The sequence below is a fragment of the Terrapene carolina genome, unplaced genomic scaffold (genome assembly GCF_002925995.2).
Source record: "Terrapene carolina triunguis isolate 2854851 unplaced genomic scaffold, T_m_triunguis-2.0 Scaffold88, whole genome shotgun sequence".
Taxonomy (NCBI): Eukaryota; Metazoa; Chordata; order Testudines; family Emydidae; genus Terrapene; species Terrapene triunguis.
The window spans coordinates 7,791,693-7,809,979 of record NW_020664439.1 but is presented as its reverse complement, the minus strand read 5'-3'; the positions used below and the strand labels follow the sequence as shown (position 1 = coordinate 7,809,979).

Sequence of the window (18,287 nt, the reverse complement as noted above, 5' to 3'; positions counted from 1 at the left end):
GTCGACTGCGGTACTCCAGCTCAGCGAGAGGAGTACCGCGGAGTCGACGGGGAGCCTGCCTGCCGCGTGTGGACCGCGTCTGAACCGCGGTAAGTTCGAAGTAAGGTATGTCGAATTCAGCTACGTTATTAACGTAGCTGAATTTGTGTACCTTAGTTCGAATTGCGGGGTTAGTGTGGACCAGGCCCTAGATAAGACAAGATATTTGGGAGTTGTCTGAAGTTTAATTGAATTAATTGTCATTCTGGAAGAATGCGTACCCAATTAACAATAGCTTTATTATCATATTAACAATGGCATTGTGCACATTTCCTTTGATTGTGGGACTATATAAATTAAAAAAAAAAAGAATAATTGGGATAAAAATAAAAAGATAAAAATAAGGTGTCTATTATCCTCTACCATTGTCACAATAGCTGAGAGACACTAATTGATGGGAGTTTGTTGTAACATTGAAAATGTGTTAATGAGCAGCAGGAAAAAATCCTTGCATTTTGCAGTGGGTTCCATTTCTGTCGTAATTGTGAAAACAAAAAGATGTGAACCAGTAGAAAGACTGATTTTCATTAAAAATAGACCTGAACCACAGCATTTGATTGCTTGAATCCAAGGTTTTGCTTTGGCCCATTAATAAATATAAGAGCCAGCAGCAAAATTCAGATTTAGATCTGTATCTGAATGTCTTCACAGGTGTGTGTGTTCAGAGCTAGAGTTTTAGTTATGGTCTTTCTCTGGCAAGCTCTGAGATCTTGCAGTGGAGGTGCATCTGTGAGTACAGTGTTACATTTTGCATCCTCATGGTACTTACACACTGCAGTGCCAATACCACCTGCAAAAGCAGTAGATGAAGAAAAACCTAAACCTCTTACAGAAGAGGTTAACTTTAGCCAGGCAGGCTTTCCCTGTTATAAGTGAAATGTTTAGTGAAGCTTTTTGGGGAAGGTAGGGTCAGAGGAAATGTTCCTAGAAGAGGTTCCCATAGTATATGTCAAGGGAGGTTTGATTCCTTCTGAGCTTGATGATCCTCATTAAAGGTGGACGTAAATATAGACTCTGTCTCCCTACATATTACCCGCTGATCATTATATATGAGCACTTTCCACGTCAAATTAATCACAATAGTGAAGTTCCTAGTGAATGCCGTGGTAATAACTGTACGTGGCGTATTTTTTTGTTTATTCATAATCAAAATAAACAGTCATGTTTGTAAGTAAACTTCCCTCGGTTTACTGTCTTTTGAAGACTGCTCCTCCTCTGAAGGCCTTTTGACTGGGACTCCCACGTTACCTTTACAGCTGGCTGGGAATTTTTTGACAAAATGTTTTTCCACTGAAACATATCTATTCATCATAACCAGAACTTCTCATGGGAAAGGGTTGAGTCCAACAAATTTCAAATTTGTTTGGAAAAAAATTCAAAATTGTCAAACCATCCTATTTTGACATTGCAAATTTTAGTTTTTTGGTTTGAAAGAACTTATATTTCAAAACAGTTAATTTATAGTAAAAAAAATATTTTAGATGGTCAAAATTGAATGAAGCTTTTCAAAATGAATGAAATAAAATTATTTTGAATGATCCTAACTTCTTTTAAAAAAAAATACATAAAGATTTCATTGTGTGAAAAATTTCAAGATTTTAACTTTGTCCCAATTAAGGATTGGAAAATGTTTTGAATTTTTTTCCTGGGATTGCAAACCTGTTTCCCAGCCAGCTCTACTTACCTTAAATTAGCTGGTGGGCCCACGTGTGCAAAGGCAGCCATAAGAATGTTGAATGCGTCGCCGCTGGAGGACTATCAGGGCCGGCTCCAGGCACCAGCTTAACAAGCAGGTGCTTGGGGCAGCCAAGGGAGAGGGGCGGCACCTGTGGCAATTTGGGGGCGGCAGGTCCCTCACTCCCTCTAGGAGTGAAGGACCTGCTGCTGAACTGCCGCCGCCGATTGCGGCTTTTTTTTTTTCCAATTGTTGCCGCCGATTGCGATCGCAGCTTTTTTTTTTTTTTTTTTTTTTGCTTGGGGTGGCAGAAATTCTGGAGCCAGCCCTGTATCTACCTCAGCTGTTCTGTCCCAGTTTTCAACTAGATTGGGGTGAGTGACCACTGAAATAAAATACAAAGGGTAGTGGAGGATTCTCCAGCTCTTGAAGTCTTCACACCAAGACAGGTTGCCTTTATGGAATATATGCATTAGTCAAACACAAGTTACTGATACAAATTCATCTTGTATGGTCTGTGTTATATAGGAGGGCAGACTAGATGGACTAATGGCCTCTATGGAAACAGAGAAGATCAATTTATTCTAAGAAACTGGTGCTTGTGAAAGTGTCTGCAGATGAAGTTTTATTTATTGTAGCCAATCTATATTTTTGGGCTTTTATTTTTATTCCACTGTTCTTTGTCTTTTTCCACTTGGCTATTTGGTGTACGAGACTGTCTATATTGGATACTGCCTCTTTTGAAGGTTCTTAAAAGGTATAAATCAAATTATAAGAAGAATGAAACATTATTCATTTTCTCTCCAGTGACAGGGTAAGAATAGCAGAGGCATGAAAATTGAGGCAAATGGAAACTTTGCTGCTGAAAGTTGCCAGGTAACCTGTCCTAAGCCTGCTGGTGATATGTGTTTATACAAGAGGCAGTGAAACAAACTACAGGGGTTCTTCTGTAGTGGAAGAGGCAATCAACTAAGAGAGCTGTGGTTAATGCTTAGAATTGAGAGCTGCCAGTGATAGTGATGACAAATCAGGACTGCAAGAACCTAACTAGATCTGGTATCATGATTTGTGTTGTATGGTAGGTCACCCAAGCTATATGTTATTGTTTCTGTTCTCTGATGGTATTTGAATCTTTTTCAAATAAGAATACTGAATGACAAATAATGCAAATCCAGTTATCAGACAAATAATCATTCTTGCTAAAATGCATTAAACTTTGCAGATATGAGAATATTTGGCATATCTAATGGTTATCCAAATTATTATTTGTATTCATAGAGTTGGAGGTCAGACGGGACCATTAGACTGTTTAGTCTCACCTCATGTATATCACAGGCCATTACATTTCATAGAGTTACCCCTGTATTGAGGGGTATATATATATATATATATAATAACTTGTGTTTAACTAAAGGATAACTTGTGTTAACCATCTCTTCCAGAAATGCATCCAGTCTAGGTCTGAAGACATCAAGAGTTGGAGAATCCACCACTTCCAGTGTTCTGATGGTTAGTCATCCTAACTGTTAAAAATTGGTGCCTAATTTCTAATTTGAATTTGTCTGATTTTAGCTTTCAATCATTGGTTCTTGTTATGTCTTTCTCTGATAGATTAAAGAACAGGCTAGGTGAGATAGGTCTGTTTTATGTCTTGGTGAGAACTGGGTGGCTGGGACCTTTGGGTCTTGATCAGCCCATGTTTGAAGTCTCTGAATGGTTAATCCCTCCCTTTTAGCAACAGGATGGAACTAAGCAGCAAGGGTTAGTACAGTATATTAGTTAGCTGCTAGGTTAACTCCTGAGCAGGTGAACATGAAAATCAAATGGGAGTTTTGGAAGAGTATAAAAGGCATTCTTCTTAGATACAGTTCTGTGATCAATACCACGATAGCCAGTGGTGGAACAGTGGTTGTGTCTTGCAGTGGAAGTACCATGTTTTCTTTACTACTGGAAATCAGGATGGACTTCCACTCTATGAAGTGCAAGCTGATGGTTGTGCTGGAAGAAAAAGTTTGTTGTTTGGAAGGATAAGTACTGATAGTGTAGAGAATGAGAGAGGAGGATGAGGAGTTCTTGAATAATCAGATTCAGATTTAATGGGAAACCAGCTTAATTTTAAAAGTTCACACTGTTTCAAAAAGTCCTTTGAAATTCCTAACTTTTCCCAAAGTTTACCATAGTCACGTCTCTTAGAGAAGTTACATACAAGTCCACAATAGCACATAAACAATTAATTTTTTTAATACAATATATCCCAAAGGTATTAAATTTAAGACAATAAGGCTTAATTTAATTCGGTAATTTTTATCCAGGAGATTGCCCTATTTGTCACAAGGATGACTGGATTTTTAAGCACCTATCTATAATGTGTAGGGAAAAAAGCTATATGATCACAGGGAACTTCAAGCTGAGTGACATATGTTGGAGGTCTCCTGTCGCCGGTGGCAGAACACAGACTAGGTCGTACGCAAAGGGCCACATCTTGGCTGGTGTAAATTGGCATACCTTCAGTTGCTCAGGCTCTGGGTCATATCAAGTGATAATGGGCAAAGTTCAAGTTTCAAAGTTAGGGTACCACTTTCAACACCCAACATTTTTCTTACTTATTTAAAGCTGATCTGAATTAATTTGAATTTGCAGAATTTGCCAGAAATCTCATGGGAACAGAATCTTTTGCAGACTCTCTGAGCATGGTGCACTTTTTCTTGTGGTACTGTATTTCATCACCACTGGTTTAGGTCCATCTAGGATCCTGAAGTATAGAAGTGAGTGAATGTGAACAATAAAGAACAAATGTTAACCAAATCTTTCAGACTAGAGCTGGCCAAGCTTTAGGGCATGTCTACACTAGAAACTTAAGTCGACCTATGTTAGGCCAACTTACTACCACTGTAGTAATTACTATGGTGGTTCATGTCCACACTACCCTCCTTCTATTGGTGGCGCATGTCCCGACCAGGAGTGCTTCTACTGACTTAAGAGGGACAGTGCAGGGGGCTGAGAGCACATGCAGCTCCCTGCCCAGAGCCCAGCTGCCCCCCGGGCTCTCGGTTCCCCACTCCCTGCCACTGGGAGCCCAGCTACCACTCCTCGCTGCCAGGATCCCAGATATCCCCCCACCCCCACCCCCGGGCTCTTGGATCCCTGCTCCTTGTGGGAGCCAGGAACTTCGGGGCAGCCACTAGGAGCCACCCGGGAGTGGGGAGCTGGGCAGGCGAAGCCTGGCTCAGAGCTGGGAGCCGGAAGTGGGGAGCTCAGGCAACAGCCAGGCTGGGGTAGCTGGGACTGGGGGACAGCCCGGTTCTGGGTGCCAGGGAGTGTGGCACGCACAGCCCATCGGGGAGCTGGGGAGGCAGTCGGGCTCCAGCTTTCTTGTCAATTTCACAGCTCTATGATGACAAGAATGACAGCCAACAGCCATATAAATAACATTGTCTACACACATTGTCCTAACTATGCTGACATAAGCCCTATGCCTCTCATGGAGGTGGAGTTATTATGTCAGTGTAGTAGGGCATTTATATTGGTGGGAGCAAGGATGTAGTGTGTACATGGACATAATTAGGTTGGCATAAGCTGCTTTACAATGACCTAGTTCTGTAATGTAGACCGAGTCTTAGTTAGGAACAGTACTTGTTATAACTCAAGTCTCAGTTCTGAGTAGTGAATCATTTCCAAACCAATCCTGATTTTCTTCAACTGCATTCATTACTGGTAAATATTTGCCGGAAAGTTTCCTTGACTAACTTTCAGATTACAGGCTGTTTATGAATTCTTTATTTCAGCTATTTCCTAGTATTATATACCACTGGCATTCTCTAGTTAAACACAAAAAACACCATATCCTCTTTCAGCAGGTATGAAAAGGCATGATTTATTCAGATATAAAGTATCAATGATTGAATAAGATCTCTCACATTCAGGAGTCCAGTTCTCCAATGGGATTATTCGTGTGAGTAAAGGCTGCAGGATCAGATCCCAGGAGCCTTTCAAGCGTACAAGATTTAATCTGAAAAATGATGTGTGTGAGAGAGACCAAGCAGAGGGTAGGTAGTAATTATGACTATCTCTTATTTTAATAAGGTCTCTTTATAATTCTTGGGAGGATCAGTAAGAATCTTGCTCTGCAGCTAAATATTGACTTGGTTTACAGAATTCTAATATTACAGCTTTCCATTCAAAGTACCCTGCCACACAAAGAGAAAAGAGAAAGAGTTTAGAAAGTATGATTAGTCAGATGTAATATCACATTTGTTCCAACCATAAATTCCGTTGAAGTATGGCCATTTCTCTCTGCCAAAGTAGAATGACACCTTGTTTTAATCCTAAAGGATACATCAGAAATCCTGATGAGTTAAGGTGAAATAAATAGACCAACTCCTGCTTTCAGTTTAAAACTGTGCTAGTTTGGTTTAACACCAGTATAGCTGTGAGCAGAATTTTCCCCCGTGACAGGGATTTTCTGAGAAAGAAAGATTAATTTACGCTAAATGTCAACAAGATTTTCCTTTTTAGAAACTGCACATAACTCATGCAAGTCACATACGAATGTCAGATTCACACATCACACTTGTATCACATCACATCACACTGACTGACCTAACTATAGGCTGCCACAGTTCTATAAAGAGAGGAAACATAGTTTCTAGTTCTTCAGAACTATCTAGACTGTTTCATAGTTTATGATAGGGATCATATTGTTTGGGAAATACCAAGAATGGTCATGAAAGGTAGAGAATATGTTGGATGGATCTCTGACAAGCAAAAATAATCTTAGGCATGTTCAAATTGTCCTACATTAAATGTTAAGTACAGTTAATTAGAAAATGTTAATCCTTTGGTTGTCATCCTATGCTAATTTTAACAATTTTATTGTTGTTGTGGAAGGTATCTGAGAAGCCAAAGGGTTACTGTAAGTAGTAATAATAACCTTCTTGCTACCTAAATGTACTTTAAACAGGAGTTTGGCTCCTTTGGGTACTCCTGAGAAGAAAACTTCTACTCCTTTCACATGCTGTCTTCAGTCCCTCAAATCAAGCTGTATGCGAGTTGAGACCTGAGCACTGAAGACAGGTACCACCTCAAGACAGTGCAGGTAGAGGACAGTATCAAGGATGACTCAGAGCACCATGCTTCTTCCCTAGAGCAGGAGGAAAGAATCATGAACCTGCTGACTCTTCTAAATCTTGGGCCTACAAGCCTTATCACTCAGTGCAGACCACTGTGGTGGACCTTTTGCCTCCTCCAGCGTTGACTGAAGCCAAATCAACCCCAGTACCAAAGGGTGGAACCAGCAACAGTTCCCTCTTGGGTACAGTACTGATATCCATGGTACTGGACCTGGTAATAATGACAGAGTCTAATGATGCCACATTATTATCTATTACTAGCTACAGACTTAGAGTTCCAGACACTGCCTTTGGTACCATTGTTACAGGTACTGGTTTTCCCAATAATGAGAAATCCTAAGAAGCCCCTGGCATCAGTACCCTCCCCTCTTACCAAGGGGAGGACAGCACAACGTCTAGAGCAAATATATTTCTCTTTCTTTTTCCTCAGAGTCGAGCTGTTTCCCTTTTCTGGACATCCAACAACTTTCCCCTAGTGATTCCCTTGATAAAAAAAACACCTACAGCCTCCTATGGTCACCAGGGATTCAGTATAGGAGGTGCTTGTCCTCAGGGATTCCTAGAGAAATCCAAATTACGATTGAAGAACTTCACTTTGAAGGACCAGATTTTGTCAGTTCCCATATGGATTAGTCATTACACACCCTAAAGGACCACACTGAGGTCCCTGAGTATCTATACACCTGTTACCAGCAGTAAACCATTTCATTTCTAGGGCTAGTTCAGACAGAGGTTCAAGCATTAATGGCAGGTCCTCCTTATGAAGTAGTCCGTCCACAGGGATAAAGTAGTGCTGAGACCACATCGTAAATTCCTCATTAAGGTGGTGCCAGATTGTCATTTAAACCCAAACCATCAATTTCTCAGTTTTCCTCTCCAAACCCCACTTGAACCTAGGGAAGGCAAACTGCATACCATAAATTTTCCCAGTGCCCTGCTATATTACTTGGATAAAACAAAGCCACTTGATAATTCTCCTGTTTATTTGTGGCATTGGGAAAAACAGTGCAGGGCCAACTAGTCGCTCCTCTGATATTATTTTCCCGGATTACCCAATGCATTACAGTATTGCATTAGTTAGCTAGTCTACGCCTTCATCAGGAATTGGATCACTCTCAACTATTGCTCAGGCAATCACTGCAGCTTGCCTAAGAAACATTCCTATACCAGAAATCTGCAGAGCAGATATTGCTTATTTTGCTCACTGAACTAGTATAAACAATACTTGCAACAATGCTTTTTCCAGTATAAGATGTGTCTACATTGGGAAGGTTTGACATTATAGCTATACCAGCAAACCTTTTCAAATGGAGATCTGGCAGCAGTAATTAGTTCTTCGAGATGTTTTATCCATGTTGATCCCATGACTTGCCCTCCACCCCCACTCCTTCAGAGTCTCTCTCTGCTGGGATTCTGAATTAGTGAGAGAAGTGGTTGGGGCTGCTCTTCCCTATATGCTCTCAGATTGAGGTGGAGCACAAGGACATGCAGGGCATGGCCCCCATAGACACTGATGATCAAAAGATTCTGACCTTGAACACATGAGACACATGCACACTACCAGGACCTGGACAAACTTTTCAGAGAACCACAGTTTCTGCAAGGTAAATAATTGTTGTTTTTGTGTCGATGACTATCAAATATACAAACCTGTGGACCCCTTTACTGCTCCTGGCAATCTTCTTTCCTTGTCTTGAAGTACATTTGAATTAAATCGCCCCTTCAGATCTAAATGTCTGAGGCCATGTCTACACTACAGGGACTGTTGTGGCATAGTTATAGCACTGTAGCTATGCTGGCGTAATTCTGTAGTGTAGATGCAACCTACAGTGATGGAAGGGGTTTTTCTGTCACTGTAGGAACACCACTTCCCCGAGTGATGGAAGCATTTTGCCACCAATCTAACTGCATCTACGAGGGGGTTGGGTCAGCATAGCTACAGTGCTCAGTGGGGTGGATTCTTCACATCCCTGAGTGATGTAGTTATGTTGATCTACATTTTAAGTGTAGACCAGGCCTGAGAAAGAAGTGCTTCTCTTTGGGGAAAGGGGAGAAGCAGCACCTTCTCTGGCTGCTTCTATGCTGTCCAAAACTTGTGCTCCTTCCTTGACTCTAAAGTCCCTATTTCCCTCATCTCCTCTGCTTGCAAACTGCCTGTGACCAGCTCTGCAACACTGCTGGTATATGTCCTGCTTCACTGAAGTTCTTAGCCATGTCTTTATCTCACACCTTGGCTATTGCAGCTGCCTTGTCTATGGCCTCCTCAAGTCCTTGCTCTCTAGAATGAATGAAATAATGCTATTGTCCATGTTGTATGTCTGGTACCAAGACCCAACTGCATCACTCTCCTCCTTAGATTATTTATTATTTGTGACTCCTTTCTGCTAGATGCTGTACATACATAGTAAAAAACAGTACCTGCTCCAAAGAGAATACAATCTAAATTGTAATATATACCCTAAGCTAAACAAAGGGTGGGGGAAAATTAAAAAAATATTGTTGCCAGTTTTAAAGATGGGAAACTGGTGGATGTGGAGATTGACTTGCCCAAAGTTTCAAAGAAAATCAACGTTTCTGATTCCTTTGTTTTTTTCTCAAAATCCAGATGAGGAATTAGCTTTTCTTTGTTTTTTTTAAACACTCCATGGGTCTGCATTTGACGGAATAGTGGACATGTTGGGTCAAATTCTGCTCTTATTGACCTTGTGGAGTTATTCCACAGGTTTAAAACAAATAAAAGGAAGTTCTTCTTCACACAGCGCACAGTCCACCTGTGACTCCTTGCCTGAGAGGTTGTGAAGGCTAGGACTATAACAGGGTTTAAAAGAGAACTAGATAAATTCATGGAGGTTAAGTCCAGAGGGTGGAGATGGATGGCAGGAGAGAGATCACTTGATCATTACCTGTTAGGTTCACTCCCTCTGGGGCACCTGGCATTGGCCACTGTCAGTAGACAGATTACTGGGCTGGATGGACCTTTGGTCTGACCCAGTATGGCCATTATTATGTTCTTATGAGTAATATTACAGTGAGTTGTGTATGAATCTGTTGGAACTAAGTGGCAACAGGAAATGAAAAAAACATGAAATATATATGAAGTACAGATTGGGTTTTGCTTACATTTACCAACATGGCTACTGGATACTTTTATTGTACATACCTAAATACTCAGATTCAAATTCTTAAGAAGAACATTACATCAGTTGAAACACTGTTTAAAAGAAGACTGGTGACCTTTAAGTGACCTTGAGATCTAAACAGCAGCATGGATTGAAATCTATGTAATTTTTTAGTCACCTTTTCAATAAATGTATTTATGGAAATTTTCTGTTGAAATCTGATAAATAGAACAGATGACCACAAATTAATTTCATTTCTTCAGGCTGGAGACCATACCAAAGGTCACTAGCTCATGGAAGAAACTGATATAATGTTTGTTTATTGTTACCCCTTATACATGTACAGTGAACGGGCTGATAAGGTTGGGTTTCTTTCCTTACACAGCAGCCAATAATGCATGAATGTACCAAATTTTAAGATCCTAGCTCAACAGGACCATGTATATCAATTACTTTAGTCCATGAACTTCTTAAAGCGAGATAATCTATTTCTTATGAACACAGGAAGTAAAGGCATTGGTGAACCTTAGTCCTTCCTTTTTGTGTAATTTAGCTCTTATATTTTTGCTATCAGTTTAATAGGGCTCAATAGAAACCCAGTGCACACAGACAAAATTGAAACTGAATTAATATACTTGACCCTACAGAAAGTAATCCACGCGGGAAGGGAGGAACATCCACTGTGCAATGTGAGTAAAGTTTATCTTGTACCTGTCACACCAGATTGTGATCTCAGCAACGTTATTGTAAATCCTGAGCAGGCCTGATTTTCACTTAAACCTCTGTAAATCAGGAATTCTATTATACTAACTAGAATAAGCGAGAGGAGGGTCTGGCCCAATTACTCTGAATCTACTGAAATCAGAATATGTCTCACCCTGTACAGCTGAGTTGGATTGTCTCCAGATGATTATAATTTGGTAAAGGACAATGAAATGAGTTTGCTAACTTGTGTGACAGATAATCAATAGATAAGCTAGCCTTAGCGTATGGAAGATTTTTGTATTGCCTTGTTTGTTTAGGCTTTGGTAATACTAAACCTCCCTAAGGCACCTAAAGAATTTTTTCCCCACTGGGTTGTGTATGTTGCTAGTTGACACCATTGGCTGCAGGGGTATTTTGGCCCTGCACCTCTGAATGGTATGGAAGTTCCTTTCAGACGCTGGTCCCTGCACTACTTTAAACTTGTCTTTCAAATTTCATTCCCTTGTTTTTGGTTCTGATTTTATTAATAAAACTAGGTTATAGCCAACTGTTAAACAACAGTGCAGATGTATATGAAAAGGAGATGCTTAGGGGGAATTGATGAGTCAGGGCCCTGACTGAGATATAGATTGGGTCTGGGATTTTCAAAGCTGTCTAGGGGATTTACATATACAACTCCCATTCATTTAAATGGTGATCATGTGTCTAAATCCCCTGGGTGGCTTTGGAATTCTCTTTTAGCAGCCTTGCACCATATAGTCTAGGTCTCCATTTCAATATAGGCAAGGTCTGTAAAGACGGAAAGCTGTTACAAAACACAGGCTGGATTTGAAAGGCAGACCTTTAGGAGATGCTGAAAATTGCTACCCAAACATCAGCCCGTGTGAAATGGAATTGGTGATCTCATTTCCAAATGGGCACATGTGCACATCCCCAAAAAGCATGGGCTTGATTCAGCCCCGGGGTATACAGGTTTCTATTAGCATACCCCAGCAGTGTAGCCCTTTGGTGGGGAAAAGGTGCCCACAATCCTGCTCCACAGTGAAGGGGCATGCCCAAGACATGCTGGTTCAGAACAACCTCAACCCACAAAGGTCATATGGAGCTTCGGATGCAAATATAGGGTCAGATTATGCAACCCTCATTCATGCTGAGAAGTACTTTACTCATTGAGGAGTTCTACTTAAGTCAATGTGATTATTTGCAAACAAAATCAAAGTGAGTAAAGCAGGCAGAGTCAGGGCCTCACTCTGTGCCTGCCGAGTGGCTAGGCAGAGAACCTCTGGTTCCAGGGCTGTCAGCCTGGAACCTTTGCTGACACTAAACCCACACAAACACTTTTAAAAAAAACAAGAGACACCACTCATGGTTGGGATTTGTGTCACCATTTATAGGAAATAGTTTCAATTTTTATTTTTTACAAACCCCAAGACAAAACAAGATGCAAAAAGAACAATTAAGGAGGTGGTTCTTAGTACAGGCTTCACTGTATTTATATTTTCAAATAAAAAAATTCCACCTTGAGTGTCTACAATTAGGCACCTACCTTAACTGAGCCCGCACAGTTCCTAATGAAGTAACTCTTCAGTAGGCAACAATTTCTGGTAACCATTTGGTTTTCAAATACAGTTATGTTTGACTGTTAGTTAGAACTACTTTTATTTGGCAATTGATTTTTGCTGGTCCTTTCGACGGTGGCTTAAGAGAGAGTTCAGTGATCATCAGATGAAATCAATCTTCAAAATTAGCTAGAAGTGGTCAGTTTTCAAAAGCTTCCCCCCGCCCTGCTGCCAGAATGAGTGAGACTTGCAGCACTTTGATTAACTACTGTTGGTTGTTATCTCGCGCTCCTGAGGTGGGGATTTCAAAAACTCCTTAAGGACGAAATAATAGCAAATTGCATCCAGGCAGCAGTTGAGGTTAGCCCAGCAGAGGCTGATCTGAACAAAAGAGCGTAAGATTTGCAGAAGATTGCTCGTGATGACCTCTCTTTTTACCAAATAATACAAGATCAATGCCACATGGAAAGGGGTGAAACAGATGACAAATGTGGCTAGGTTTGCCATGACTATCTTCACTGATTTACTTGTGTCTGTAAGGGGATCGTCTGGCTTTCTGCTCCTTTTCAAGCATATGATGATCTGAGCTGTGCAGAAGATCATTGCTATCATGCTTCCAAGAAACACAGTCTCCAAGGTGACAAGCACACCTGGGTTTTCCCATATTTTATTAGAGAAGCTATGGAAGCACGTAGTAATTGTGCTATCATGGAATTGGTAAGTAAAGGAAGTTCCGGCCCAGACACCCACGCAGACGATGGAACAGACCATAGCAGCTTTCTTGGTGGATCTCAGGGAAATGGCTAAGAATGGATGTCGGATGGCAATATATCGGTCCACACATATACATACTGAAATGAGAATGCTCCCATACATGTTCACAAAGTAAAGGCTTTCCAGGAATGAGCAGAATGCCGACCCCAAGTTCCATTTGTCCTGGGAGCCATAGGAAATGATTTTAAAAGGAAGGGTAAACAGCAGCAAGGTATCCAGAGTAATAAGTGACACCAGGTAGATTGTTGATTCTGTCAGCTTCCTGATCTTACAAAAGGCAAACCACAAAGCCATCATATTGAACAGCAATCCCAGGACAAATGTTGGAATGTACAGGGTTATCTGGAACAGCTGCACATAACTTTCGACAGAGCTATTCGCCATATCTCGTTTTACTGAAAAATAAGGAAACATACTCATGTTTACATTGAAGAAGTCAGATTATAGGTTTTAGAGCCTGATCCAAAGCCCCTTGAGGTCAGTGGAAAGACTCCCATTGACTTCAGTGAGCTTTGGATCAGACCCTTAATGAACATCATTTTGTTTTAAATATGGGGACCACTGAGCATCTTACTCAGTGATAGATCATACCATGTAGGCCCAATCCTGAATGGCGTGGATCTACACTACAGCAGGGGAAGCTTGAGGACGGATTGTGTCTTGGGGAAGCACAGACTCCTGGAGTTCAGTGGTGTGCAAGCTCCTCCACCCTTAAAGATGGTGCCTCCTGTTGTCCCTGGTTGCTTAGTTAACTTTGTAGTTTGGTGTAGAGGGGGTCAAGTCCTTGACCCCACCAACCCCTTGGAGTGATGCAAGCCTGTTGGGGGTGATTGAAAAACTCTCCCTGCATTCCCCAGATGTCAGGGACTGCAACTGTGACTAATCCGTGCACTAATCCTGAGAGAAATGGTCAGGAGATTTCAAGTGGGATAGTTTTGGTTGATGTTAACAACTCAGAAGCAAAATGAGAAATAAGAACATGTGTTTTCAGCCACATGTTAGACTTACCATAGGCTATTTATTACTCTCTGTATACGCAGTCCAAGCTCTCAGGTGGAGACAGTGACTGTGTAGCAGATCCTTTTTCAACAAACAGGCTGTTAGAAACCACACAGGACTTTAACCATGGAGCTGCGGTGGTGAAATATTCCACTGTTTCTTGGTGAATTGAGACTCCAGTTTGATTCAACACTCCCGGACTCTTCTGAAAAAAGAGCTCTTGTTTGTCTCTGCAATTCCAGTCTCCTGCAGAAGCCGTTGTAAATGCAAATGTTTAATAACTCCGTGTCCTTTCTCCAGTCATTCAAAACAACCATTTCCTCTAACAAACCTTTTTTATTAGCTCCGTGCCACTGCTTGACAAAGGTATGTGACTTCAATATCATCAAATGCTACCCAGAGGTTGCTGCTACCTCCCCACAATGCACTTCCAGTGGGACTTTGAGTTCAACACACTTTCATTTCAGTGTCACCAATGTATTGTAAATAAAACTGTTCCTGTATTTCAGACCAAGTTACTTCCCCAGCATGACAGAGCACCACAACATGGTTGGATAGAGATTAAGATCAGCACAGAGGACATTTACTTTGTTACACGCAATTTGTTTATTAGCCTCTAGGAATTGCAGCTGGATTGGAAAGTGGAGAGGATGCTTGCAATTTACCCCTTCAAGAAGACATTATAATGTGACATAAACTACTGTGTAAATCAATAATCAACATTAATTTAGAACTGAATAGCAGCACCTAAAACATATCTTAGGTAATTAGTAAATGAGTTACTAGCAGGGTTGTGTGTATGCAATGCATCATTCCTATAATAATATTGAGTGAAATTCAGAGGCACTCAGCCACCCAGCATGCCCTACTTAATTCCCAGTGAAACATGCACAGACCTTACACTGTCTCCCTGCACAGAGGGGCATTTCACCCAAGCTGCTTAAAGACACTATCTATTGTTTTGCAGAAGATATGTTGGGCTAGCTTTTCAAAAGAACTCTGCATATAAGGGAATATTAGGTTGTGAGCTCTTTTGGAAATCTGGTCCATAGACACTATGGAAAATGGATCTGGGTAAAATAGATGATAGAATTTTTATGACATTCTTCAACCATTGGTTTGGCTCATTTTCACATCCTTGAAATATTTTGTGACAATTTGATGTTCTGCCATTATGTATTTTATTGATTGCATATTGGCTTTTGTGCTAGCAGGAAAATTTAATGCAGAAATGCTATGACATCATCTACGTTAGAATTACCATGAAATGCTTCTGATTTTATTAATAAAACTAGGTTATAGCCAACTGTTAAACAATAGTGCAGATCTGTAGGAAAAGGAGATGCTAATGGGGAATTGATGAGTCAGGCCCTAACTGAGGTATAGATTGGGTCTGGGATTTTCTAAGCTGTCTAGGGGCTTTAGATATACAACTCCCATTCATTTAAATGGTGATCATGTGTCTAAATCCCCTGGGTGGCTTTGGAATTCTCTTTTAGCAGCCTTACACCATATATTCTAGGTCTTCATTTCAATATAGGCAAGGTCTGTAGAGACGGAAAGCTGTTACAAAACAAAAACTGGATTTGAAAGGCAGACCTTTAGGAGATGGTGAAAATTGCTACCCAAACATCAACCTGTGTGAAATGGAATTGGTGGTCTCATTTCCAGATGGACACATGTGCACATCCCCAAAAAGCATGGGCTTGATTCAGCCCAGGGGTATGCAGGTTTCTATTAGCATACCCCAGCAGTGTAGCTCTTTGGTGGGGAAAAGGTGCCCACAATCCTGCTCCACAGTGAAGGGGCATGCCCAAGACATGCTGGTTCAGAACAACCTCAACCCACAAAGGTCATATGGAGCTCCGGATGCAAATATAGGGTCAGATTATGCAACCCTCATTCATGCTGAGAAGTACTTTACTCATTGAGGAGTTCCACTTAAGTCAATGTGATTATTTGCAAAATAAGTCAATGTGAGTAAAGCAGGCAGACCTAAGATTGTGCCTGCCGCGTGGCTAGACAGAGGATCTCTGGCTCCAGGGCTGTCAGTCTGGAACCTTTGCTGACACTAAACCCACACAAACACTTTTCAAGAAAACAAGAAACACTACTCATGGTTGGGATTTGTGTCACCGTTTCTAGGAAATAGTTTCAATTTTTATTTTTTACAAACCCCAAGACAAAAAAGATGCAAAAAGAACAATTAAGGAGGTGGTTCTTAGTACAGGTTTCACTGTATTTATATTTTCAAATAAAAAATTCCACCTTGAGTGTCTACAATTGAAGACACCTACATTAACTGAGCCTCCACAGTTTCTATTGAAAAAGCTCTTCAGTAGGCAACACTTTCAGGTAACCATTTGGTTTTCAAGTACAGTTTTGTTTGACTGTTAGAACTACTATTATTTGGCAATTGATTTTTGCTGGTCCTTTGGATGATGGCTTAAGAGAGAGTTCAGTGAGCATCAGATGAAAACAATCTTCAAAATTAGCTAGAAGTGGTCAGTTTTCAAAAGCTTTCCCCTTCTGCTCCCAGAATGAGTGAGACTTGCAGCACTTTGATTAACTACTGTTGGTTGTTATCTCGCGCTCCTGAGGTGGGGGTTTCAAAAACTCCTTAAGGACAAAATAATAGCAAATTGCATCCAGGCAGCAGTTGAGGTTAGCCCAGCAGAGGCTGATCTGAACTAAAGAGCGTAAGATTTGCAGAAGATTGCTCGTGATGACCTCTCTTTTTACCAAATAATACAAGATCAATGCCACATGGAAAGGGGTGAAACAGATGACAAACGTGGCTAGGTTTGCCATGACTATCTTCACTGATTTACTTGTGTCTGTAAGGGGATCGTCTGGCCTTCTGCTCCTTTTCAAGCATATGATGATCTGAGCTGTGCAGAAGATCATTGCTGTCATGCTTCCAAGAAACACAGTCTCCAAGGTGACAAGCACACCTGGGTTTTCCCATATTTTATTAGAGAAGCTATGGAAGCACGTAGTAATTGTGCTATCATGGAATTGGTAAGTAAAGGAAGTTCCGGCCCAGACACCCACGCAGACGATGGAACAGACCATAGCAGCTTTCTTGGTGGATCTCAGGGAAATGGCTAAGAATGGATGTCGGATGGCAATATATCGGTCCACACATATACATACGGAGATGAGAATGCTCCCATACATGTTCACAAAGTAAAGGCTTTCCAGGAATGAGCAGAATGTCGACCCCAAGTTCCACTTGTCCTGGGAGCCATAGGAAATGATTTTAAAAGGAAGGGTAAACAGCAGCAAGGTATCCAGAGTAATAAGTGACACCAGGTAGATTGTTGATTCTGTCAGCTTCCTGATCTTACAAAAGGCAAACCACAAAGCCATCATATTGAACAGCAATCCCAGGACAAATGTTGGAATGTACAGGGTTATCTGGAACAGCTGCACATAACTTTCGACAGAGCTATTCGCCATATCTCGTTTTACTGAAAAATAAAGAAACATACTCATGTTCACATTGAAGAAGCAGAATATAGATTTTAAAGCCTTATCCAAAGTCCCTTGAGGTCAGTGGAAAGACTCCCATTGACTTCAGTGAGCTTTGGATCAGACCCTTAATGAACATCATTTTGTTTTAAATATGGGGACCACTGAGCATCTCAGTGCTAGATCATACCATGTAGGCCCAATCCTGAATAGCATGGATCTATGCAGTCCAAGCTCCCAGGTGGAGACAGTGACTGTGTAGCAGATCCTTCCTCAACAACAGGGTGTTAGAAACCACACAGGACTTTAATCACGGAGCTGCGGTGGTGAAATATTCCACTGTTTCTTGGTGAATTGAGACTCCAGTTTGATTAAACACTCCCAGACTCTTCTGAAAAAAGAGCTCTTGTTTGTCTCTGCAATTCCAGTCTCCTGCAGAAGAAGACGAATTGTAAATTCAAATGTTTAATAACTCCGTGTCCTTTCTCCAGTCATTCAAAACAACCATTTCCTCTAACAAATCGTTTTTATTAGCTCCGTGCCACTGCTTGGCAAAGGTATGTGACTTCAATATCATAAAATGCTACCCAGAGATTGCAGCTACCTCCACCCAATGCACTACCAGTATGACTTACTGAGCTCAACACACTTTCATTTCAGTGTCACCAATGTATTGTAAATTAAACTATTCCTGTATTTCAGACCAAGTTACTTCCCCAGCATCTCACACGACAGCGCACCACAACATGGTTGGATAGAGATTAAGATTTGCGAACAGGGGCTGCTAACAGGGAGTTTCGCAAGGGAGTTCTCC

General features: G+C 41.1%; 2 protein-coding genes across 2 annotated transcripts; both read right to left on the bottom strand.

The window, feature by feature from the left end:
• Positions 1 to 12,487: 12,487 nt before the first annotated feature.
• On the bottom strand, positions 12,488 to 13,384 carry LOC112122706 (G-protein coupled receptor 55-like). Its single transcript, XM_024221437.1, has one exon. The coding sequence runs from the start codon at positions 13,382 to 13,384 to the stop codon at positions 12,488 to 12,490; it is 897 nt and encodes a 298-aa protein (XP_024077205.1).
• Positions 13,385 to 16,564: 3,180 nt separating this feature from the next.
• Positions 16,565 to 17,461, bottom strand: LOC113406258 (G-protein coupled receptor 55-like). The gene has a single exon (XM_026649886.1). The coding sequence runs from the start codon at positions 17,459 to 17,461 to the stop codon at positions 16,565 to 16,567; it is 897 nt and encodes a 298-aa protein (XP_026505671.1).
• Positions 17,462 to 18,287: the final 826 nt, after the last annotated feature.